The sequence below is a fragment of the Lepisosteus oculatus genome, chromosome 26, assembly GCF_040954835.1.
Source record: "Lepisosteus oculatus isolate fLepOcu1 chromosome 26, fLepOcu1.hap2, whole genome shotgun sequence".
NCBI lineage: Eukaryota > Metazoa > Chordata > Actinopteri > Semionotiformes > Lepisosteidae > Lepisosteus > Lepisosteus oculatus.
Genome location: NC_090721.1, coordinates 1683700 through 1709460, shown reverse-complemented (window position 1 = coordinate 1709460; position 25761 = coordinate 1683700). Strand labels below are relative to the sequence as shown.

General features: G+C 41.3%; 2 protein-coding genes across 14 annotated transcripts; one reads left to right on the top strand and one right to left on the bottom strand.

The window, feature by feature from the left end:
* Window positions 1-389: 389 nt before the first annotated feature.
* Window positions 390-9232, bottom strand: rad51d (RAD51 paralog D). Of its 4 annotated transcripts, none has more exons than XM_015367645.2 (11): window positions 9179-9232; window positions 7719-7812; window positions 6992-7053; window positions 6261-6379; window positions 5727-5808; window positions 5313-5447; window positions 4566-4661; window positions 3738-3828; window positions 3268-3338; window positions 2688-2852; window positions 390-846 (listed from the first exon to the last, which is right to left on the bottom strand). In XM_015367645.2, the coding sequence occupies exons 2-11, from the start codon at window positions 7798-7800 to the stop codon at window positions 733-735; spliced, it is 1017 nt and encodes a 338-aa protein (XP_015223131.2). In that variant the 5' UTR covers window positions 7801-7812; window positions 9179-9232; the 3' UTR covers window positions 390-732. The 4 variants fall into 4 exon arrangements, with proteins under 4 accessions (XP_015223131.2, XP_006641024.2, XP_015223132.2 ...); XM_006640961.3 differs by lacking the exon at window positions 9179-9232 and adding an exon at window positions 8260-8484; XM_015367646.2 differs by lacking the exon at window positions 9179-9232 and adding an exon at window positions 8399-8456.
* tmem248 (transmembrane protein 248) lies at window positions 8620-24957 on the top strand. Of its 10 annotated transcripts, none has more exons than XM_069184298.1 (9): window positions 8620-8877; window positions 10197-10269; window positions 10790-10955; window positions 11280-11456; window positions 13601-13886; window positions 14791-14941; window positions 15501-15684; window positions 17468-17611; window positions 19694-24957. In XM_069184298.1, exons 4-9 carry the CDS (start codon window positions 11298-11300, stop codon window positions 19712-19714), a joined length of 945 nt encoding a protein of 314 aa, XP_069040399.1. In that variant the 5' UTR covers window positions 8620-8877; window positions 10197-10269; window positions 10790-10955; window positions 11280-11297; the 3' UTR covers window positions 19715-24957. The 10 variants fall into 10 exon arrangements, with proteins under 10 accessions (XP_069040399.1, XP_015223141.1, XP_015223140.1 ...); XM_015367649.2 differs by lacking the exon at window positions 8620-8877 and adding an exon at window positions 9265-9747; XM_015367655.2 differs by lacking the exon at window positions 10790-10955.
* The last annotated feature ends 804 nt before the right edge of the window (window positions 24958-25761 follow it).

The window sequence follows — 25761 nt, the reverse complement described above, 5'->3', positions numbered from 1 at the left end:
ACATCTACAACTCACATTATAATTCTCTTCCTAACTTATGTGAATGCTCTAGATTCTGGCACCAGTAGCAAATTAGTCAAGGAATGCCATTTTAAAATTGTACAATGCACTTGTAAGACCCCATTTAGAATATTATTAAAACTTTTAGTCACCGCATTATAAAAATATATTGCTTCTCTGAAATCAGTCCAAATAATCATATTCTTCCCACATTTAAAGAAATGTTAAGACAGACTACAAAAACCTGCAACATCTATAAAGAAAAGGTTGTGGAAGTCTTAAATAAGCGACCTAGCTATGTTTAGAAGTCGATATCCTGACTTACTTCACAAAAAAGCTGGATGAGATCAATTAGCTACTGGCAATCAAAAGAGGTAGATCAGCCAAAAGACTTTAATCCTTTTTATTTCCTTACAGTCAGCACAGTTAAATAAATGATTCACATCCAGCGTTCCTGAACAATTAACAGACAAAAGGAGAGACAAATGATCTCCTTCAGGAGTTGGACTGTCACAGAAAAGGAATTTCCAAAAGGAACATCTTGGTGAAAATCCTGTTTCTGTTCACAATCAAGGGTGGAGGAAAGTCACAGCATTATCAGTTGTTTTTTTTTTGTGTGAGGTTCTGTGCCACTCCTGAAGCTTAGACTCGAAGCCTGAAGCCCAGACCTCAGTCAGAACATTCTTCACAAGCTTGCACAGTGCTTGCAATACATCTCCCAGTGTACCCTCCTCAGGAGTCATGCTTAAAAACATCCTCCTGCTCCCTTCGCTGCAGATGATCAGGATGGGAATCTGCAGGCTGTCCCCCAGATCCCAAGTCAAACTGCTGTTTCTGATGGCAAGGCTGCAACACACAACGACAACAACACTGTTACATCCCAGCAAATGCAGCTGACTGACAGCCTTTACTAACACTTCTCCCTGTGTCTGCATGGGTTTCCTCTGAGTGCTCTGGTTTCCTCCCAGAGTCCAAGGACTGGCTTCTGGGAAAACTGGCCCTGCTACAGTATGTAGCCTATGTGTGCCCTGCCTTGGACTGGTGTCCCGTCCAGGGTGTATCCTGCCTTGCACCTACTGCTGGGTGGTATAGGCTCCAGCATCTCAGTGACCCAGTACTGGATGAAGAGGTTGGAAAGTGGATGGATATGCGCAATATATTTTTTACATTAAATAAAGTGGTTTTCAAAATCAACTGAAACAGTGAAAGTTTCAACCAGGCTAAGTGATTAGCCTGAATTTGTACTGCAGTCTGCTTTACTGTTTACAATTCAAGGTCATTCTGAAAATAAACCCCACTGGTCTTGTCCTGTGGCTGATGAAAGCTGGCACCACTCCAGAGGCACAGGTCACCCAAAACAGGTCATTTTGCTCGTTAACTCTGTGATTAACATTGCTAAAGTTCAGTTTCAGAAAAGGATAAAGCAGTGGGGCTCGTGGTCTTTGCATCGATCATTTCATACTGGAGTGTTTGGCTCCCAGGTGTGTACTGTAGAAGAAGACTGCAGAAGTAAATAAGATCACAATAAAGGTTACAGACAGTGAGAGACCATTCGGCACATCTAGCCCATTCTGCAGTTAATTAATCAAAGGGAGCTCATCCAGCTGTTTCTTGAAAAAGATCAGGGTATCGGCCTCAACAACATGGCTGGGCTAAAATGAAAACCTCACTTAAGCAACTTGAAGATTCATGTATACAGAAGAACATTTACAAGGAGAAGCTGAATGAAGTACAAGTCAAGGAAACGTCAGCATTCTGCCTGGGATTTAAACCCATTGCCCTCTGTCTGGAGTCCAGAGCCCTAACCGCTGTGCTACACTTACACTGTCTGTACTGCACGTTTGTGAACCCACCTTTAAAGCACAGATAAAGCACGTGGCACAAAATGAAACACCTGACAAATAATAAGTTACCCCTGTAACTGAGGTTTGTCATGCTCCCCAAAATCGAGTAATTAAGCGATTTTCTTCTTCAGCAGTTCCTCCAATCTCAATGCGCTGCTTGAAATTACAGGTCAGTCAGGTGCACAATATGGTAGTCATCTATCATGCCAGTGAATTATTTTTCTCACTTGCACAACTCTTCAGCCTTCCATAACCCTCTACTGTGTCCTTCGAAATTGCAACCTAGGACCCTGTATTTCATAAAAGGCAACAAGCTACACAATGACCACATGAAAAATATCATCCAGCAGGGCTGAGCCCAGGGGCTGAGAGGCCTCTAAGGACAACCAGAGATGCTGGTGGACCAGTAGGTGGTGCTCTTCTCCTGGGACCAGAATGTCCAAATCAGTGTCCTAATATGGTGACCAGGCACACTGTTCTGTAGGAGGTGCTGTCCATTGCATGAGAGTTAAACACAGGTCCATGACAGATCGCATGGCACTAATCAAAAGAGTAGTGGTGTTAACCCCTGTTTCCTGGCTAAATTCTCCTCCAGGAGAAAAGTTGCCTTTAATTCAACTAATGAAGCACCCAAGTGGGTCCCGTCCTATATGAAAAGAGCTTTGGGATCCTTCAGGATGTAAAGTGCTGTATCAAAGCAATAAATTGTAATAATTAATATTTCACTGCTTCCACCTGGTAGCTGGTTGCCCATTAAGGTATCCATGATAGAACAGAATTCACACAGAGAGGATCGAGAGGCAGATCTGATGTCGGCATTCAAAGGCAGCGCGAAAGCCGTACCTGTCGTGAGGACTTGAGCAGGGTCGCCCAGCGCAGTCCGCTGTGCCGCGCCTGGGGCCCGTCCACACGCTGCAGGAGCACCCGGGTGCGGGGCACATGGCTCCACGACTGCCCCAGCCCAGCTTTCAGCACCCCGTTTCCATCTCTCGTCACGTGATTGGTCACCTGGCAAAAGAACAGCATGAATCTGTACAGCACAGATCCTACTGCGCACAGCTTTCGGATGCAGCACACAGAAGGATCTCAGAGTACACGCTGTTGCAGCATGGGATGAAATTGTGTTTTCTACTCCTGGCAAGAAATCCTACAAAGTTGCCCAATCGAGGTGCAAACCTTAAAGATTGCTAAATTATCAGTGCATGCATATCCCATCCAGAGCACCATTTTGATTTATTGCCTACATCCTTTATTGCTTTATGCCTGGAATAGTCTAGATTGCCACACCCCTTAACAAGAAAACATGGCTTTCTGCTTAACAACCATAAGGGTAATGATAATAGCTAAGGCTTTTTCCACCTGTTCTTCCACATGAAGCCCACAGTTACAGCAATGTTCGTGGATGCATTTTAGCCCTACTCACCAGAACGGCAACATTGAGATCTTTGGCTATCAACCTGAGTGCCCCTGCCACCTGGATCATGAGAGACATACCTGCAGCAGCACAGAAGCACACTGAAATAAGTCAAGGCTGAATCAGCATTCACAGTGTCAGTGGTTTCCCAGAGAGACTTCATCTGCATTCATCTGAAGACTATTCTTCATCAACTACAATCCTTATAAGATCACTACCTAGCTTCTTTATTAAAGCACTTTAGCGCAACTGATGGGTTAAGCACAGCAGATTACTGTCTGTTCTCTATTAGTCAATTTTTTTTAGTTGCAGTATGAACATAACTCCAGCACACAGCACATGGACCAGATGGGGTACGAAAGCTAAGCTGTTTTTTGAAAATGAGGGTAAGTCTGGCTGCTCCCAGGCAGAACAGAACAGATATTAGGAAACTTCCTCTCAGATTGCTGATTAATTCAAAGAATTAACAAGCTCCCTACCCTCCGTCTGCCTGCCTCCCAGCATGTGAGAGAGGACTGCAGTCACCGAGTCCACTAGAACCGCTCTGATTGGGCCATTCCTCACAGAAGCCTTAGAGGAGACAAGAAACAAAGTACTATTGGCAGGTGTTACTTGCTTCCTCAAGGCAGCTGGGAAAGAAACAGCGTGGTTTCCTACAAGTACTATTTCTTCATCTTTTTCATGCTGGACCCTCTGTGAAATCCAAAGCATTATGTTATACAGTATAACAGCACTGAACTACTGACATGCATAGCATGGTGCAGCTGGCTATTGTAACCGGATACACAGCCTATAAAATTGGAATTTTATTCACTTCCTGCAAAACTGTAGGCATACTGTGTGAGTAATCTATGGGTAATTTGCCCAGATGGTAAATTGTGTTTTATTCGGATGTAAACATCGTTAAAAACATTTGTAAAAACTATTCAAAAAGACATGGTTTTCATTTCTCTGTTGAAATCATTTATCTGTTGCTTTAACGTGCCAACACTGGGAAACAATGAAGTATCTCTAACTGTTTAAAAGGATAGATTGGGAAGGTACACAGCACGTCTTTGAATGTCTCAGATAAACCCACTGATGTAAAAACTAGTGTCAGTGTGCTTTCAGCTGATTGTACAAAGTCTGAATATTTCAAAAAGTTGGAAGCACAAAAAATATTGGCATCTCTTGTTTTGGTCAAGGAGAATGTTCTTTAATACAACTAGCAATTTTAATACAGTCTGTCACAAAATGTGCAAAAGGGCTCCGTTAACACACAGTGGCATCTGTGGACGTCCTACCCTCCATGGAAAAGAAAACCTCACCTGCTCCAATCCACCACTTCTCAGACTGTGGAGAGTTTCCAGCAAGGAGAAGACATCAAACACCCGGCACACCAGGATCCTGTTCAGAGCTTCCACCTGGAACACGCACACATGCTCGAGTCAGCCTTCATCGTTATTATTCACTCAGCAGACACCTTTCTAAAGTAAATTATTACATAAAGTAAATACAAAATAATTCAAAGAAACAAATGTAAAAATGGCAAAAAGAGTGAGGCAGGCGCATGTTAGAAATGTCATTACGGTGCAGCACATGTCCATTGATCCATAATAACGTGCAGATAAGGAATCAATAATTACAGTTAAGAAGGACGGCTGCTGAGGAGAGTATGGGTAGCAGGTAAAAGTACACGATAATCTGAGAGAGATCACAGTTTCTTCCTTTCTGTCAGCTCAGAACACAAACAAGTACAGTATGCTTTGTGTTTAAAACGCATTAAATCAAACTAAAAATAGAAGCATCCCAAATAATAAGAGGGCTGTGATTTAAGGTAGAATAGATTTAAGCATTAAGAAAGGCAATATCTGATGTTGGAAACAGATTGATTTGCAGTTGAAGGACCGTAATTTAAAAATGTAACAGAGAGACCATGACTGAAGAGCCACAATGTAGAATACTGAATTGAAGAGACCTAGCATGGAGATGGATATGCACATATTCTATTTAGATGGATTACTCATAAAATAAATGGTTTACTCATATCAGAAACCCAGACAGGACTGTTCTACCTGCTCCTCCATATTGCTGGTCTTGGACTGCACCATCTGGAGCAGGCGAGAGGCAGACAGGCCCCCATTCGTGTCAATATATAGGACAGTCCGCTTCAGAACACAGGATATGTTCACTGCCACACCCAGGCAAACCTGATGGAGAAGGCAATGCAGTGAAAAACTAACAAAGGATTATGTGCACATGCCATGAAAAAGACAATTCACTTCCTATGCTTAATAGTGTAACTATTTACAGCTGACATATTTTACCCTGGGAATATACTCTTCCCAAATAAGCGGTAGGGCCATCAGATAGCAGGAACTGCTGGTTTGCTCTTAGCTATACTAAAAGGTCCTCCTCATCCATGCCCCAAACAAATGAGAAGTGAGGAAAGCGGGCCGTGTGCCTGTCAGAAGCTGTAGCCAGCTCACCTGTGTCTTCCCACTGCCCGGGCCCCCAGCCAGCTCTGTCACCTCCCCTGTGTACAGCCCAGCGTCCAGCAGCACGTCCAGACTGAAACAAGAGGACAGCGCAGCCACAGAAACTTGGTGAAAGATGGGCCGGAGCTGGGACTGTCCAGCGACTGTCTCATAGGGACATAAGAAAGGTAACAAACAACTGGAGACTGTTCAGACTGTGTGATTGTTAGCAGCTATTGTAATTGATTCAAGGATCTCTTCTTAAAAGAAGCCATCGGCTCCAATAGTCCAGTGCATAGCTCAGCTATTACTCAGCAATGTTATTTTTGCGAACTCATAAGCTTATATTCATTTCTTGCTAACTGAATATATATGAGGCAATACCTTATGAAAATTGGGAGTAACAGGCTGTGCTAGATGCCAGGTGACCCCCCCTGGCATTGTCGTCTGGCTGGTATGTAACCTGGGTGAATCCCCTCGCTGTTGAAATTCTCCACTGGGTAAAAGCCGCGGAGAAAGGGCCCAGAAAGAGAAAGGGCCCCTCACCTCTCATTTCCTGTGGACAGGATCGCCATGGAGCTCAGCAGCTCCTCGTAGAGATCAGCTCCCGAGACAGGAAAGCCAGTGTGCTGAGTAAGGAGGACACGGCGTATAGCTACCAGCGCCTAAAACACAAGGGGAAGAGCCATGTAAAATGAGGTTATAAAGCCACATTGATTTTACCACGGACACGTAACACACTTAAAAAAGCAGTGATTAACCATATGTGCAGAATGGCAGTGCAGTAGTTAACATTTGCTCCAGATGTTTTTGCAGTAGGCCTAGGTGCTGTGCAGAGAGAACAACTGGAATGCATCATGCCCAAGAAACATGTGCCTGAAAGTGGGCGCCACTACACATTCGTCCTAGCAAGCTACGACTCGCTGAAAGAGGTTGACGATGTGCCTGACTAGGAAGGCAAATTAGCTCCTAATTAAGGCACTTAATTAGATAAGCAGACGGCCCAGTTGCACAGTGGTTAGCATTGTTCGTGTTCAATTCCTGGGGTGCTATTTGCCTGAGTCTTGTATGTTCTCCCCATGTTTGCGTAGTTTGCGTAGTTTTTGCTGGGTGCTTCGCTTTCCTCCCACAGTTCAAAGACAAGCTGCCAGGTTCACTGGCCCCTGGGAAAACTGGCCCTGGTGTGAGCGTGTGCACAGCTCTGCACAATTAAGCAGCACTGGCGGGAAATAAACCTGTTGGTTATAGGTTTTGAGGAGAAACATGTTTTTTCCTACCTTGTAGGATATGGAGCACTTCTGAGCAAGTTCCTCAAGTTCTGATGAGACCAGGTCTTCCACTGAATGTAAATTGTGTCAACTTAGATTCGGTTGCTAATACATATTCAAAATAAATATACTCTGTTGACTGATCCCCAAGACTATTTTAAAAAGCTTTTATCGGTCTGGACATATACAATGCATGTTTTGGTTGTTTGTGGGAGTCACAAAGATCTACCTGCTCCACTAGTATAGCTAGCACAGATACCTTAATATCAAAATGTGCTTTTTACAAGTGTAGGATCTACTTTTTCATTGCAGTATAAAATGTTTTTAAGGTTTATTAAACACGAAACAATACAAAGGAGAAAAGGCGGCCAAAAAGATCAAACAAAAAAATACAATGATACAGATAATAACAAATCTGAACACAATAAGTTAATATTTTTACATACATCAGTTGTGTTTTTTTCCTGGTTATATTCCAGGTTTTTAATGGAATTTAAACTCAATGTTGCATTTTCACCTTATAATCATTAAAGGAAGGAATATAATTATATAATTATACATATATATATATATTTGTGTATGTGATATTTACCCATTATGAATAACAGATTAATTATAAATAAAAGTTCCTTTCCATGATACTGTACATCTTGCAAAGGACAGTATAACATAACATCAGTTAAAATGTTCCTGGCAATACTGTCTCAGTGCCCAGCCATGTGATCAATATCCTGACCTGTCCTGATCTCTTGGGTCCGCAGTGCCTGTATCACTTCTTCAGTCAAGCCGGGACACAGGCCCTCTCTGAGGAAGACCATGGCTCCTGGCAGCTGTGCATGAGTTAGAACCATTAAAAAGATTAATTTGTACAAATCATTAAATAGATGACACATTGCATCCACTGCAAGTTCAGAGCTGTTCCATAATATGGTTTATAAAGTGAAGCGTAAAAAAACACAGTACCATTAGGTTATCAAACTGTGGATATTTTTGTTAATGAAAAATCATGGTAATATTAGTACTCTTTTCAGCGAGGTTCTTGAAAAGAGAATCGACATCAGGCTAGATGCAGAACCAGATTCACAGCGCTGGTAGTTTCAAACTTCCCATGTGCCACAGGCGGAGAGGGGAATGCTTTCTGAAATGCAGGCTCGTACTACTGTACCGTGAATATAAACTCGTAACTTTAAATTGTCTAAAGCTGTTTGCAGAGTGGGTCAAGGGATGTTGTTTTGCGAAGCACAAAAGATTGAACGTGGTCTGTCTGCTATCCTTACCAACTGGGCAACGTCCGGCTTCGCGCTTCACCCTCTAGCAGAGAAAAGAGAGTTTCCCTCCCAGAAGAATTCAGGTTTTAATGGCAGTTTAGTGTGCTAATGCCTTTAGCGCTTTAATTCCCTGTGTCGATGTCAGTACCAGTTAAGTCGACATGCCCTCCTAAGCGTTTCTCCTGTTTGAAAGTGAGAGTTTGACGTCATCCCGGAAAGAAAAACTCCGTAAACAAGAGGGGCGTGTGTAATCGACTAAAGCGGCGCGGGTTTGGCGTAGCGGTGCGGGGGACGACGACAAGGGACGATTCCTACGTAGAGTCCGCAGGGGCGTTTCGCGAATAGGGCCGGAGATGGCGTACGCCTGCGCAGTGGCGACGAAGCCGTCAGCTCGGTAAATAGAGGCAAGGCTCGGCAGGCAGTAGGTGCGAGAAGAGTAAAAACAACATCCTTGAGTATTAAAGGAAAGTGAACTGGGAACCGAGGCTGGCAGGGACGGGCAGATAATGGGACAGGAGGCAAGCGGCCCTTCCAGTGCTATAAGCTCCGACTGTCCCGTGAGGCCGAAATTTACTCTCCGGATCTAATATCGACTCGCAAGCCGCGGCTCACAAGGAAAGAAAAATGGTGAGTAATTGTCTTCATGGCAAATCAGCAATCCGCCTCCGACAGGTATTTGAGGTTGCGAGCTGTTCGCTTTGAAACGCGCTGCTCGAATAAGCCCACCAATTGGGAGGGGGGGGGGGGGGGACTTTTTTTTCCCTCCCCTCCCCACGGTTGTTGAAACGCATTAAAGGAGTAAATAAGGCCGGGCTGCTGCGTGTTCGCCAGCAAGCTGGCTGGAAGTGCAGGATGTTGTAGATAATAAATATGACGTATTTCACTGATGCACAAATAAAAACAACTGACTGTGGCGCTTTACAAATACCCGTCATAATGCCCGTCGTCGTAAATTGATCGAGAAACTTCATGGATAAACTGATATCGTGTTGTTGTTGTTGTTGTTGTTTTTTGGTGGCGTCGCACTCCCTCGAAAACAACCCCTAAGCGTGACATTCACATACGTGCTCATTCCTCACAGAGGAAGAAAACCATACGTGTCTTCACTGGGGTCTCCGTCTGTGTATTGACGTGTTAATGGTGATGTGCGCAGTGGTTTGACTGTGCTCACTTTTGTCTTGAGCTTTAACGTTGTTGACAGCATTGGTTGCGTCAGGGTCGCACCTTGCCGGTGTACATGAGCAGAGGTTTTTTAGATCACCTAGGATTTAAATGCAGGCAGGTACGCCACAGTTAGTGAGCAGCCTGGCCATTTTGTAGTTGTGCCTTTGTAAACGGTAGTTATCGTCAGCTGTCGGGAGACCTTTTGACCAGGTGGCGCTCAGAGGAAGTTACTGCGAGATCTGCGTGGTTTGTTTTTAGTAAACGTGGGGGGGAAATGTATTATTTAGCTTTGAATTGTCATTAGGAAGAAAATATCGCAAGACAGACTAAAAGGCAAGTCCACGGGTGTTATGACAGTTGACTTTTAATTACAGGCTCTTGACAGGAGCCAACACATCGGTGTCAGTCTTTTTTATTTACTGTGAACGAAAGACACGCGTGGAAGTTTGCACTCAGTGCCTAGTGTGTGGAAATAATGACTGTGAACGAAGGATTTTGTATTTTTTTTTTAATACAAAGCTATTTCTGTTAAAATCTTTGGCCCTCCGGTGTTGCAGTGCAAGACGGAATGACCTGTAATCTAGGAAGTACGACTGCCTGCTATTGTGTTTTACAGGTGTTATTGGGCATTTGTTTTATTGTGATGGCAGTCTTTCTTCTGTAATGCCTATACCCATTTTTTCTATTTTTCAAGGGTTCTTTTATTTCTCTATATAAAGATGTGTGGACCCGTGTCTTCATGTTCTTGCTAGTTTTAGTTGTTCTCTATTTCCTTCGTCTAGCGTACCTTTCTGCTGTAGCTTTGCCACTGTACTGACCAGACAGCTCTGCAGGGCGGTTCAGTTGCTGTTGCAGGTGAAAGCTTTCTTTTTCAAAGAATGCATTCTGTGGCTGCTTAATTGTTTTGTTTTTTTTAGCATTGTTTCCTCAGCATTTGCTTACAAATGCTTAGGAACGTCTATTAGTCTAAAGCCATCCTCCATTTGCAGAGATATGTATTCTGTTAAGAGTTAAAATAGTCTCTTCAGTACCAGATTAAGAGTCAACTTCCACTGGACAGAAAATCTGACATTTAAAGCTTCTGTGGTTTCTTCAATGTCCACCACACACTTGTATGTTCAGTCATGTAGGTGCATTTCCTTTCCTTTGAAAAGTGTTTTTTTCTTCAGCAGAGCAGGCCCCTTAAGTAAATGTTTGTGCAGTGGAGCTCTGTAGGTCTTCAGTGAATTTTGTCACCATCCAGTATATCTTAACAGTAAATAGTTCATTTTAGTTGGTCCAGTCAGTTTACAATAGACAATAGTCAAAGAAGCTCTCATGTAATAACATGTAAATTAAGTGCAAATTCTGAATTTTGTGGAATCTGTCCTTGTAGGCAGTAAAGGAACAGGTTTCATTGCATGGCGAAAGGTAAAGAAATGAAGCACAAGGTTTCGACTGAGGAGCCTTCATCAGGTGTAACAGAGAGAGAGGGGAACTAGCAGATAAATAAGGCAGAGAAGAAAAGACAGAGTAGTTAAGTAGGGGCGGTTGTGAAGCAGGTGAGAACGAGTGTCCAAACTCAGTGAGAACAGGAGGAGAGGTGTGAAAAACCGAACTCTGCAAATGAATTGAGAAGGAGATGAGTCTGTTGTTAAGAAAAGGGGAAGAAGTGGTCCATGTTTCTGGATCATTTGGGTTTCAGATGTCGTTGTGCAATACGAGTTCCGAAACCCCTCTGTGAGGATGCAGATAGAGCGCGGCCATTAGTGATAAAATTGGGAGCTATCGGGTTGGAAAGATCTTTGATCCTCACAAGCAGCAGTTTATTTTGCTGCTTTGCTTTGGTGAGCACTGGTGTGAACTGACTGTCTTTGTGTTTGCAGGTGTATTTGACAGGAGCAATGCTCAGCATCAATCCCCTGGAGAATCTGAAGACCTACATCAGTAGCCGGCCTCCACTGGTCATTTTTATGGTCAGTGTAAGTGCTGTGGCCATTGCCTTCCTCACTATCGGCTACTTCTTCAAAATTAAGGAGATCAAATCCCCAGAGATGACTGAGGTGGGAGGATTCCCCGTTGCTTCTTCAGTAAAACATTCATTGGCATATTTAGCAATAAATGATTCACTGTCAGTTTTATTTTAATTGGTTGCATACTCTTGTCTAAGTTCACTTGTTACTGAGCTCCTCTTGCTAAAGGTAGATGCTAGACATCTTTTCAGATGAAATAAAAGGATGTAAAAGTGGTTTGCAGGGATTCTCACTGGTTCTTTTGGCATGGGCCTGTGCCTGGGAGGACAGAACAGGGCCCAGAGCTGGGAGATTGCCAGATCAGACCCAGGCAGCGCCACTTGTACTAGCACATTCTGGCTCAAGTAATGGATTTTTTTTTTTTCTCCTTTGGAATTCACAGAATTCTTGACGACAATCTTAAAGAGCTTTCAAGCTGAAAGTGTCAAAAAAAGGTTACAAAACCACGTTACCTCACTGATGTGATGCACACTCAAGAAACCGGCTGCAGAGTGATTTCTGTAACTAATCAGCCCCCAGATTGGCCCTTCTAGTTTTTGTTTTTCAGAACGTTAACATTTGAACCTTGGAAGTTATCAGTTATCATCCAACATTTGACAGATCCACTATACACGAATTATTCTGAGCTTTAAAAGATACATAACCTTTGAAAAAAAATGCAAAGCACTACCAGCTTTTTGTCGTTGGTGCACTTCCAGTTTGATATAGGCAAATTTGCTATGCTTATTAACGTTTGTCATTAACATAGCGGGAAGCTCGTGGAGCAGGGGTTAACATTGTTTCCTTACAGCGTTGGGGCCCTTAGTTCAATTCCTGGGGTGTTATTTCTGTGGAGTTTGTGTGAAAATAGGCCCTGGTATGAGTATGCGTGTTTGTGTCTGGGTGTGCCCTGTGATAGACTGGCGTCCCATCCAGGGTGTATCCTGCCTTGTCCCTGTTGCTTGCCAGGATAGGCTCCAGCTCCACCGCAAACATGAATTGGATGAAGTGGTTAGGACATGGATGCATGGATTAACACATGGTGTACTCTGAAATCCACAGGCTAGTAGTATGACCACAGTCAGAAGCAATACAAGCTTGTATGTCTGTCTTGCATGTTTTGCACTATGTTGCATATACTGTCTTGTGGGATTCTGCTTCATTCCTCTTACAGCCTTAAGAACATGCCTGTTGATTGCTCTTTGTACCCTTGATGCCACATATTGTCCCAGCTTGTCCACAGATGTTCAGTCGGACTGAAGTCTGGCAAGAAGATATCCACAGCATAACTGTCACATTCTCATCTTCCAATTCTGCTGTCGCTACAAGAGAAGCATGAGAGCGTGCCTTTGTGCTGCTGGCATGTTGTCCCATCAGGGTGAGCCCACAGGATGGGCTTCAAGTGAGGTTCCCAGTCTTGATCAGTGTAACGATGTCCTGTTAGGTCATCTTCAATCAGCTGTGGCTACCTGGCGTTCCCGATGCGGCGGAATGTGAAAAAGTGACTCAGAGCGTGGAAATGTCAATCTTGGCAGAGTGTTGCGACATCTCGTATAGTTTAACTGCTAGACCTTATTTGGCTGTAACATGTTGCAATGATAGAAATTGCTGGCTTGGAGTATGCCAGTGGTGCTCCTACTTATTCCAACCCCCAGCATTCCAATGGCATAAAGATATTGTTCTCTTGATAAGCCAGGCATGTGGATTGCTTTCTGTATTGATCCAGAATGCTTGAAGTTCAACAGGTTAATTCATTTCATTACATGGCCCCAATCAGCTTTCACTAATGAGGTTGTTAATTGCTTATTCAAAGTCACTCAAGTTAGTCGTGAGTGATCAGTTAATCCAAATGACACTTGATCCATTGATTCAGTATCCAAAATCTGTCTGCTCTATTTTTCGGAAAGCATGCATGCAGAAATTGAGTATTTATTTTGATGCTCCGTATACTTTTTGCTGAGCCGGATTGTTCATTTCCACGAATGTTTAAAACCTTTTATGTGTGTATAGAAAGTGAGACGTTTTAGGAGGAAAAGCATTGATTTAAATTTAAGTTTCAAATGAAAGTAAAAATCAAAACATCATGCCCTTTAAAACTGTGACTTTCATAAAACTGTGAGAGCGTTGTTGAACTGTGATCTGCGTGGATTGAAAAGCAGGCATGCACTAGCATTTATGCCTTTTAAATTTGCAAGGACTGGAACACCTTCCTGCTGCGCTTCAACGAGCTGGATTTCTGTATCTCGGAGAACGAGACCCTGAAGCATGGGCTGAATGAGTCGACTACGCCGGAGAGCACCGTGACCAGCGGCCAGGCCCGGCTCAACACTCAGGCCCCCCCCCTGCTGGAGGACTCGGGTCCCATCAACATCTCTGTCCCCATCACCCTCACGCTTGACCCCCTGCGCCCGTTCGGGGGTTACTCCCGCAACATCACCCATCTCTACGCCACAGTGCTGGGCCAGCAGGTCGGCCTTTCAGGTGAGCCCCAGAGTGTGCACCCGTGTTAAAATACAACAGTGTACTAGGAGGATCGCGGCTAGAACTGTGTGCAGTTTTGGTTTGCACCTTACAAAAAAAAATACACTCCTGTTCTAGAATCAGGCTGAGGAAAATTGAGCAAATACATTCCTGGGCTCAAAGAAACGCCCCACCTTGACAAGCTGAAAGAACTCTTTTGGTCTTGATTACAAGATTACGAGATCTGATCCGAGTATTCAGATTCCTCAAAGGCATTAACAAAGTCAGCCCTGCAGACGTCTCCAGAATCAACAGTGAATGCAGACCAGAGGACCCAGTTGGACACTATGAAGAAGTGCTTTTAAAACTGAGACCAAGAGGCCCTTTTTTGCACAAAGGGCTTCAGGGGTCTGGAGCTAGCAGTGCTGTTAAAAGCCCATCTTCAGCTTTTTTTTTTGAGAAACTGCTGGAGGAGTTAGGTAACAAACACACTGGATGAACTGAATTGCCTCTTCTTTGTAACCTTTCTTATATTTAAGCTTTTGGTGAGTACTAAAATAATTTGGGCAATTTCAGAAGCTGCTGCTTTTTTCTTGGCAGACATCTGGACTAATTGGTATTTGCAGCCTCTCGTAGTCATTTCGTGTTGTGAGTATTATTCAGTCAGACCCACAAGAAAGAAAGCATGAAGGGACAGCCATAACCCTGCACTAAAGATGGATATATTGGAGGTGTCTGCTTGGAGTGCTTTCTATCAGTGTGCTAGCCCTTGTGCCATGTGGGTCAAAAGACTGTGTGGTCAGCTGTTAAAGTGATGATCGTGGAAAGAGCTTTTAAGTCTCTGAATGGTGTTTCTGAAAGGTTCTTGGAGTGTGTGAGTTGGTGTAGTTCCCTGACAAGTTTCTCTCTTGTCTTGTCTGCTTAGGCAGGGAAGCCCATGAAGAGATGAACATCACCTTCACCCTTCCTGCGTCCTGGAATTCGGATGACTGCGTTCTGCATGGGCACTGTGAGCAGATGGTGTTCATCAGCTGCATGACCATCACAGCAGCCAGCAACGTCTTCCCAGTCACAGTGTGAGTCCTCACGGTGCTCTGCGGAGGCCGCCTGCACTCCCACGCAGACACAGCAGGCTAAGATTGTAACATATTTGGTTGGAGGCTGCATGCTTTTGCTCAAAGATCTTTTTTTTTTTTCCAAAGAAAGAAAGCTTTCCTTAAAACCCTTTTAATTACTGGCTTGTAGCCAGCTGGTACAATGTTTTATAAACCTTTCTTAGGGCACCGAACAATGCTTAGCATTCATGTGCTTTTATGCTGTTATTTATCAACCGTTTGCTAACCATGTTTGCACAGTAAATTGGCGTGGTGTGAGTGGGCGTGTCTGTCTGTGTGTGCCCTGCGATGGACTGGCGGCCCATCCAGGGTCTGCCCTGCCTTGCGCCCATTGCTTGCTGGGATAGGTCCTGGCTCTCCTGTGATCCTGCATTGGATAAAGCTGTTAGAAAATGGAAGGATGTTTAAACTCCTAATTTCCTAATCCATCAAATGCATATCTGTGTAATGGTCATCTACAAATCGGTTATCACGCTGTTTCTTTTCCTGTTTTTAAGTAATTGTTATCCTTGCTTTGCAGGCAGCCACCACACTGTGTTCCTGAGACCTACACCAATGCCACATCCTGGTACAAGATCTTCACCACAGCCAGAGACTCCAACACCAAATACTCGCAGGACTACAACCCCTTCTGGTGTTACAAAGGAGCTGTGGGCAAGGTGTATCATGCTTTAAACCCCAAGCTCACTGTCATTGTCCCAGACGTGAGTATATCAGTTTGCATTAAAGAAACACTATTTTATTCAGTGCTACACACCAGGGGGTAGACTATTAAGAGACACCAGAGCAGTATGAGCTGTTTTTGTACTGTGATTTCTAATGTTTCCCGAGGATCAAGTCCTCTCCTCGTGTTTTAACTAGTAGTTGAAGTGTTCTTGAACCACACTGAAAATATCAAAACATCCTGTAATCAGCTTTCCCTGTGCAGCAGAAAGGGCAGTGATTCAATTAGGAAAGGGGCAGCACCTGACAGTCTTACTGTTTTTTTTTTTACTGGTGCAGTCCAGTAAATAAATGAAATCTGCCCCCCTTTCAAGAAAGCTGCAGCAGTAATAACAGTGAAAACCTTCACTTTCAGTCAACTACGTTTTGGACTAGCAGAATATATTTTCCATCAGTGTCAACGTGATTAAAACCCATGCGTCTTTCTTTAAAAATTCAATTCCTTTTCAGTGTGAGGGGCCACACGTTTTATTACAGTGGTAAGCTTCTTTTATTTAATAAGATTTTGGCTGTGGCAGAAGCGCGTTATTGAATGGGAGTTTAAACAAATGGAATACTGTGTGATGAAAGTGAAGAGCTGACAACACAGTAGCTTTCTACGTGTTGTCTGATCATCAGAGTGTCAGTCAGTATTAGCTGAACATCTGGGTGAGAATGGTTAGATGACCTTGCAGTCAGTTGAATCTAGTTTATGGTTGTAGATTGATGTACATATGTAAAGCAGATAAAACTGTAGAGCATATTTTAAGTAATTAATAAGCAGCACATTGGCACAGTGGTTGGCATTGCTGCCTAACAGCACCGGGGCCCTGGGTTCAATTCCGGACCTGGGGTGCTGTCTGTTCGGAGTTTGCGTCTTCTGCCCAGTGTTCCTTTGGATTTTCTCTGGGTGCCCTGGTTTCCTTCCACAATACAAAGACGTAGTGGTAGGTTAATTGGCTCTGGTGTGAGAGTGCGTGTCTGTTTGTCCGGCAGGGGACTCTTGTCCTGTCCGGGGTCTGTGCTGCCTTGCTCCCTGAATTGCACATTAAGTGGATAGAAAATGGATGGATATTTTAATTATTGTATATCAATATATTTGTTGTTGAAGGCATGCTAAAGTGCTTTTTATTACTCACACCCACCATAAAATATCAAATCTATATACTCGACTATAATTCCTAATATATCAAACTAATTTGCCACAAGATGTTGCAATATTCAAGCAGTCATGTCATTACATGTTGTTACTTTTTTGTAAATAAACTTTAAGTACAGGTATGTGTAGTTTATTGAACGTACTGTAAATCTGTGTTAAAAAAACATTTTTTATGTAAAGTTTTACATAATTGCATATTGATCATTATTGTAGCAAGTTAAAAGATAGTCGGTTTCTATTGGATTAGGCCCTGTTTGTATTTGCTTTTCAATCCAAAGTTTGTTTGATGCCTGCTTGAAGATGACTAGTATTGCTTTTAAGTGTATATTGTTTTGAGACTAATATACCTGAAACAAAGGCTCAGGTTTGACCATTGTCAAAATGTAAGCTTATTTATTGTCCATGACTTCCACAGTCAGTTACAAAGTTGACAGTCTTTGTGTTTTGGAAATTTTAGAGGTGCTGAATAATGTTTTAATGATTCATTTTTGTGGCAGTGAACTTCTTAAATTTGTTGCTAGAGAGGAATCACTCACTGCTTCATTCTCTGCTGCTTGTGTCATGAACTTAAGCTGTTGTCGGCTGTTCCCATAGAGCTTCAGTTCTTTATGTTTGTCTCTTCTCAGGATGATCGCTCGCTGATAAACCTGCATCTCATGCACACCAGTTACTTCCTGTTCGTGATGGTGATCACGATGTTCTGCTATGCAGTCATCAAAGGCCGGCCAGGAAAATTACGTCCGAATAGTGCAGACTTCTGCCCTGAAAAGGTAATTGCGATTAAATGTCTTCCTTGAATATTCTGCCTCTTTTGGTTTGTGCTTCTTTACGCATCAAGGACAATAAACAGTGTGGGAAGGGTTGTGACTGTGAGCTTACATGTTAATGTGAAGTATGGACTTCTGCTTTTCACTGTAACAACAGTGCATCAAGTTCCCAAGCATACGTGTGCTTTAACTTAGACAGTCTTTAACTAAGATTGTTAGCTCTGTACAGCAATATCCTGGTGCCATGAGATAAAAAAATAAAACATTTAAAACTTATACGTAGGACTTTTTTTCTCCAAATTAGGATCTTTCATCTCCTAATTTTTAACAAATTTAAAAAAACAAAAAATAGCATTATGCGGTGGTGTTCACCATACCACAGATTTGTCCAAGCGTCATTGGACTAGCTGCCTATCAAGTTTTGAGTTGACTTTGAAATCCTCATGCTCACTTATAAGGAGGCTCTACATGGCTTGGCACTTCAGCACCTGTCTGACTTAACTTCCTACTCACCATCTCTGGTTTCCTGTTTGTCCCCCAAGCCCGTCTACATGCTGTTGGTGACAGGGCATTCTCTTATTATACCCCAAACCATATCAGAGAGTCGCCTTCGCTGAGCACTTTCAAACCCAGACGTTTTCAGAAAGGCTTTGAATAAATTGATGTCTGTGTCTGCCCCTTTGCATCTTCTACGGCATTGGAAAGCTTCGGTTTTATTTGTTCAAATTCTCCTCCTTTTTTCCTTACTGTAAAACGCTGTGAGAGTCGCTCTATGAAATAAAGATTCTTCTTCTTCTTATTATTATTATTTATTATAAATCTTATACAGCTCACACGTTTTAAATGGCTGCATCAGTCGTGCTGCTGAATGGCTTCCTCTTGTTTGTAACCCTTCTTATGTAACATCTCGGAGAAATCAACTTTATCTCTAAGGTTATATTCCGATCTATAGAGTCTTTTGCACAGGCGATGTTTACAATGCACTATGAGGGTATTGCTGAAGCCTTGAAAAAGCACATTCCTCAAATGCTTTCACTCCTGTTACATAATCTTGTTATGCCTGTTTGAGAATTTCTTTTATTTAGATCTGATTTCACACTGGGCTTTGAGCCACCCTCATGCAAAGACTTTCTGAAGTTTCAAATACAAAGAAGAAGATTACCCAGGAGCTAAAATGCCTGAGGAACTGGGTATTTCCAGTGTCAGTCCAGTCCTTTTAAAAATGGACTGAGTGTAGAGGCTGAGCTCTCTATTCTGATTGGTGAAAATGTTGCACATCTTTTGACGTGACTTTCAACAAACAAGGCTGTTCTTATTATGTAGCTTCATTTGGGTGTTCTTTAATATTTAAATATTTTAATATCGCTATATGTGAATTTATCTTGGCTTCAGTAATATCACCTTTTGCTCACTCACGTGCAGTGCTTTTCCAACGTGTGGCAAGCAAAGCTCAACCTGTGAGAAAAGGCCTTGCCTTGCTTGAAAGAGCCCAGCGTGTGGAAGCAGTGAACAGGCCTTTGTACCCACGCCTTCTTTCCCCTAATCAGTTTCCAGATGTCTTGCTATGAATGAATGATGTACAGATAACACAGTCTTTTAAAAGAGGATTAAATCTTACCCCCATGATACCAGTGATAGATATATAATATCTTATGTATTTTCAGACATGCATTATTTAGAAGATTTTGTTTGACTAATGATTACCACCTAGATGTTGTTGAAGCCCATACTGTTCAACATAATGTACTACAAAAGTGTGTTTCTTACATTTGATTTGGGGGGGGGACCTGTTTCTGATTTTAAAAGAACACTTTATATACACCCTTATCACTAAAAGTGCTGCATTTGTTTAAGAAGCTTCTACATTATTAAGGTTCATTTCCAAGTGATTCTGTTTGTCACTCATGTGAGCTTCTATAATGCTTTTAACTGTGTTAATGTTAACTGTGATATGATTGCTTTGAACTCACTAGGTCTTCTGTCTTGCTTATGAGAGTAAACTAAGTAGAAGTCAAATAAGTAGGACAAAGTGACTTCTCTTCAACGAGATGAATAACGTTGTTCCTTTTTGTTCATTCATTTTAGGTGGCTCTGTCTGAAGGATAAGAAGTATTGGAAATCTGAAATGAGAATGAACCTTAAAAAGAAAAATAATTAAAAAAAACTGATAACTGATTTTACTAGTTGCCTACTGAACCCAGACAAGGGTGAAAAGCTCTGTGAATGCATTTTTCTGCAACGTTGGGTTACTCCAACCAAAGACATTTTAAGTGCCTGTATCTACTGTGTAAATATTTGTAGGGTTCTTTAATTCAATGCAGAAGTTGTCAGCTGGTGCGCCGGTGCCATCTTTGATGAAGCCTGACTTGACGTTGGACAGCTGTGGATATTCCAGAGGTGGTGAATGGGAATTGCACTTCTACATACTTCTCTTCTTTTTTAATTGTTGTTGTCTAAAGAAACTGAGCCCTGGGAAACTGAAGAATGCATCCTGAAAAAAAATCTGGGACAGTTCTGCCCTTGCCTGATACTGAAGTTGTGCAATGTGAATATCAGGATTTGGGTTTCTCCACGACAACATTATCCAAGTTTATCCCACAGCAGCCTTTGGGTTAGAATTAATATTTACATTTTCTTTTTTTAAAGTCCTCAAACAGGAGTTTTCTGCTGTTTAATCATGTGAAGATCCTTGCTCCCTGATCCTATGAAGCTGCTCTGTGGATCAAACCGGAGCTGCAATGTTTGCTAACAGACTAGGCCTCACCCAGACAGTCTGAGTTAAGCATCCCCACCATGCAGCTAAATGCTACAAGCCTTCTGACAGACTTATAAATCAATTCAGCATGGATATCCAAACACTTCTGAACGTCTCTGAAAAAGACTGCCTGCTGAATTCTTCCCATTCGTGAGATGGGCTCAAGTCCTCCTTATAGCAAAGAAGACACAAACCTAATTTTGATCTATGTTGGTTTGATAAAAAAGTCCATATCTTTGAGAGCTTGACCTAGAAGACCATTTATTTTAATTTGAATCCCCCATACACATACAAACTGTGCTGTAAATTGTTCTTAACCTCCTGGTGCTTCCATAAAATAGTTGTGTACTGTGCAAAGATGCTTGTATGGTGCCACTTCCATAGGCAGGTTGAAAGTATAACATTGGTAACTTTTTTCGTAATAAGGTTTTGCATTAACTGTCTAGCCTGCAAGGGACTGTTGGCTTATCGCTTGGTTCCATTAAGGAAATCATTTTTTACAAATCCAAATATGACTTCAACACTGATCTAAATTTTAAACGGGTTGCTGCGTTTGATTCCAAGAAGGTGACATATTACAGCAAAAACAAGTTTGATTGAATGTACTATTCTGAGGTAGTAGCTGCAGATGATTGACACAAGCTCTTAAAGAGAAAATGTGAGAATCCAGTGTATGTGTGTCGGTTCCAGTTTAAAATATTCTAAATTTAATATTTTGAGTGAAACATTATACTTGTCCTCAATGTAGACCTTTGTGTTTTTTCATATTTGAGCTTTCTTAAACTCTTAAACTCTTAAGAATGCTGCCTGTCATTCTTTTGATGTCTCTTGCTTCTCCATAGTTTCCAGAATTAGTTAACTAAACGCCCTTTTTTTCCAAAACTTTCTTATCCTCATCAGACTATTTACTTACCTTTTATTTCTGTTAACAATATAATAATATGGAAGTAATTCTGTCATTTTGTCCAGCTGTGATACGACATTACTTTTAGAACTTACGTTAGGAACTTGAGACCTTGTTAGCTAATACAACAATCTTCTCTTGAGAAACTGGCACAGCTGCCCTGCTCTGCTCACTCCTGTGAGATGGTGTTACCCACCTGCTAGATATTTTTATATTTGCCCCCTCGCTTCTGTCATCTGTATTTTAATGAATGCTTTTGAGTGAAACTGTTAGTACATTGGAAACTGACATTTTTGTGTATGTCCCTAGGACAGGTGTCGAAGGGAGTAGTATAACACTACCTAACCAGCGTGCCTCAGTCTTCCTCCACCTGGAGACTGTATTTTTGACTCTTTGCCTTTTGTCTTGAAAGTAAGATGTTTTTTTTTATTACACAGTCAAATGTGTCAGAACAGTTAAATTGAGTTTCCTCATTAGAGGACTGTCTTGGTTTAAAATATGTGTATCATTTTTGTCTGTATTGTCTTCTATTTGATTTACATTTATTGCAGTCCTCACAGTCAGCAATTTTTAGCTGTAAAGGTGGTTTTATCAGAAACAGTATAGGCACTTCAGATGAATTATTTTTTTTCTGCACAATCCCTTAATGGACTGTGGTAGTTTTTACTCTTAAGACATGACTGAGTGTAATTTTTAAAGCAAACATCTCTTGTGTTGTGCTATATACCATATAATTGAAGATGGTGATTTCTTTTCAAAATTAAGTTTTGGGGCAGATTCTTCTTTCCATGTTAGGTTTGGCTTTTAGCTTGCTAGACCTTTACCTCCTGCAATTTAGAGCCTTACATCGGTTAAGAAATCCAGACTAATCTAATAGGTTGTGACAAGACATCCCAGACACATTAATTTACATTTCTAGAATCTGCAGTTCTCGGAGAGTTCTGCTTCTGTTGCTGGCAGAATTTCATTTGCTTGCGATTGCTGTACGTTTGAGTGAGGATCCAGGGCTGGTGCTTGAAGTTTTTGCACCAGATTTGGGTATGATTTTAAAGAGGGGTGTCAAACTGGAGGGCCTCAGCGTCTGATAACTTTGTTGTACTTAGTTGCTTAATTAATGTTAAGTTTTTAGGATGTGTATATATATTTATTTTAACAGTTGATTACAATGCATTTGATTTAATTTTCAGTATCAGTATCCTTAGAACCTGAAACAGCACTATTATACCTATTAAGTTTATTACATAATTGGCCTCAAACCCAGACTCTCAACCCCCATCCCCATGTTTTAAAACGTAAATAAAACTTTGTGCTGGAACGGCTGTTTAAGACCAACAAACAAGTTGGCTGTGATAGTTTGTCAAACAGGTCATGTAAGGAAATTACCATAAAACAAGGTGTTGGAAGTTTTAACTTCTCTTTCAAGAGACCGTTGATGAGATGTGGGCAGAAGTTGTATCATTTATTCATGAAGTTGTGAATTGAGTGTTGCAGTTCCTTCATTTTATTAAAACAAAAATGATGTATTCCTTTAAAGTTGCACCAAGCTTTTAAGTCTAATTGTTCAAAGAGTGCCATCAGGAACCTGGCATTTGTCATTGCTTTGTTTGGGAACCAGCTGGGGTGCTGGTTTGTGCACCCTACAGCTGAGAAGCTCCAATGCCTTGCACGCTAAACAGCAATGTTCTGGCCTTGTAAATAGCCCTTTAGTTTGAAAAGTGTTTGCAAGTCAGAGAAGCTGACCGAATATCTTCCTCAATAAAACATTAATTATCCAATGTGAGAGAAATGCCTCCTTTTGTTTACCTGCTTCAAGTGTATTTATAAAAAACATTTCTCTACTACATGAAATTGGATAAACCCGTGGTTCCAGAGTGCAATATGAAAGCTGAACTTTTTGTGGGTACTTTAGTAATTACAGTAGCTCCACAAATGGGCAAAATGTTTGAAGATGCAAAATTCTACATTGCGTAAAGCTGGGCTGCTTTTTGGATGGTGTACAAGATCACAATAACTGCAAAAATTAAAAAATAATAGCAGCTTTTTAAATTTGTATGTTTTTTTCCACTTAATCTCATGCTTTATATACAAAGGTGGACAAGGTTTCTTCGATAGAAACTGCAATTTAATATTTGTTTGCTTGGATTTGATGACATGGGTGCCTGATTCTCTTAAAGATTTTTATTACATCAGTTTTAGTTCAGAAGTTTCAACTTCAGCAAATGAACTTTTAATGGAATGTTTCTTACATAGATCTTCATTTTATATCCTTTCTCTTTTCCTCCTCGGAATACACATTGCAATCAATCCAGCTCCAGGCTGCAGGAGACAGGTCTGTAATTGATAGTAATAGGCAATAGCTAACACTTTCATTCTTTGTCACAGCTTCTAATTATACAATGTCAAGAATACCTTATAGAGACGCTGTTTGCCTTCATTATTCAGATGAGTGAATATGTTCTCATTATCCAGTAACATAAACTTATGCAGAATGACCATAAGATGGAGAAAACCTATTACAAAACATACCTAGTCACTGGTGTTCAATAAGTGGATAGGACATTTTGAAACCACAGTACATGCTGTCTTAACTGGGACAATTTAAGAAAAATGCTAGTCTCTTTCTATTATTACCACTCATTCCTGATTTAAAAGCACCTTTAAAATTTAAACTTTAATGCAAATTCAGTGCATTCAAATGCAATACATTTTTCCTCTAAATCTTTTGGTCACTTTTTTTTCTTCTGTTCTCAGTTTTCCCCCATCGTTCCCACTCCCCAAAATCCACATTTCTTTTCATTGTCGCCCAAGTATAGTACTGTGTGCTCTGTCCAGCTCTCCAGTACTGCCTGTTTTCCATATGTGAACAATCAAAACAATACTTAATCAGCCTGACATGATGATCACTCAGTTATCCCAGGATAAGATAAGAGCGGGGTTTTGTACAGGAGAGCATTGAGTGTTTCATTTAAAGGTGGTGTTGATAAAAAAACAAAACCTAATGAGTAGTGGAGACATTAAAATAGACGACCCGTATGGATGTGTTGACCTTCTCCTGTTTGCATCAGCTCTGTCTGCTCAAGCAGTAAACAGCTTGAAAGCGAGAGTTTGACATCTAGAGAGGTGCTGTAAACATTAGGAGCTAAACACGACTCATTTCTAAGTCTGCAAACCTAGTTTACCACTAGCAGCCCACAATGTGATTCTTGATTCCACAGGGCTGTCATTTCAGTTTTTCCACCCTACAAGATTTGTTGAATGTGAAGTATGATTTCTGACAGCAAGATCGTTCGGTGTTACATAAGTCAAAATGATTCTAAATAACGTAAATCTTGGCATGCAGCTCACATTCAGATCACATTGATCTTTTATTTTTCTATTTTAGTTTGATTTGAATATTTGGTGTAAATGCTGTTTCACCATTGAAGGGTGTGATGGGTCGGGTGTGTTTTGCTGTGTTTATTTAGGGGAGGCCTGACCTGTGTTCTTTAAATTAATCCAGACAGGCAGAGGAAGAAGGAGTGCGAGAGAGAGAGCTCTGTCATAGTTGCTGTTTCACTTGTCTTGTTGCATGATTGTAAATGTTAATAACAGCTGATCTGTTCCAATAATGACAATCTCTCGCCGATTGGGTTTCTGTGCAGTTTGTAAAATGTGCATATGCTTTGCTGAATAAAAAAATATAGATATTCAGTGGTTCTCCCTTTTATTACCCCTTTTTTTCTGTTTTCATTGTGTGCAATCATATCATTCAGTAAAGAACTCGCATTTCTGACTTGTGAATCCTTAACAGACCTACAGAATTTGTACTTTGTGCTTGGATGGGGAAAACACTTGTTAATTCTGTGGACACTTTACACTCAAAATATAGTTATAATCTGTTTCTGTGCGTTTTTATACTGTTTTGACATATCAGTCAAGAATTATACACTGTTGGTGAAATGTGAAAGCAGCAAAAAATGAAGACAGGGACACTTAATTCAATTGAACGATGATGAATTACACTCATTAATGTAATGCATTTCTTTGTTGTCCTTTAACCCATACCTATCTCTCCTTTCAGATTCTTATTTAGTGCATTGATGGAGAAATTAAAACTAAATGGCAACTCTATTCCTTTATTGTTCCATGAAGAATTCAGCTGGAAGGCATTAATATGTACTGAGACAGACTTCAAGTACAAATTAAATATATTTCTGTCAACAAGTGTTTCCTCCTTTAATTTAAGTATAAAATCCCTGGACATCATGGTTTTTCCAAGAGAAAGTGAAACATATTGATCTGCCATTTAGTTTGAGGCAACATTAGTGGTTTGAGTTTCTCACTAAACAGTATTCTTGTGATCTGAAAAATGAGAGGATAATTTTCCAAGTAAGCACATCCTCTGTGTATTGATGAAGTGCCTTATTCTGATGCCATGGAGATCATGTGAACCCCCATGCATTCACTCTGCTCTGCACAGGATTAGAGTTGACCTACTGAGACAAAAGAGACATA

Excerpts from the sequence above, each read along its gene's own strand:
- rad51d (XM_015367645.2), bottom strand. The coding sequence starts at position 7,800 with ATGGTCTTCCTCAGAGAGGGCCTGTGTCCCGGCTTGACTGAAGAAGTG. Across the intron at positions 5,448-5,726 it reads CGGGCAGTGGGAAGACACAG|GTTTGCCTGGGTGTGGCAGT; the intron begins GTGAGCTGGCTA and ends CTTCTCCATCAG. Across the intron at positions 847-2,687 it reads TGCTCAAGTCCTCACGACAG|CCTTGCCATCAGAAACAGCA; the intron begins GTACGGCTTTCG and ends TGTGTGTTGCAG.
- tmem248 (XM_006640821.3), top strand. Across the intron at positions 11,457-13,600 it reads AATCCCCAGAGATGACTGAG|GACTGGAACACCTTCCTGCT; the intron begins GTGGGAGGATTC and ends TAAATTTGCAAG. Across the intron at positions 14,942-15,500 it reads AACGTCTTCCCAGTCACAGT|GCAGCCACCACACTGTGTTC; the intron begins GTGAGTCCTCAC and ends CTTGCTTTGCAG.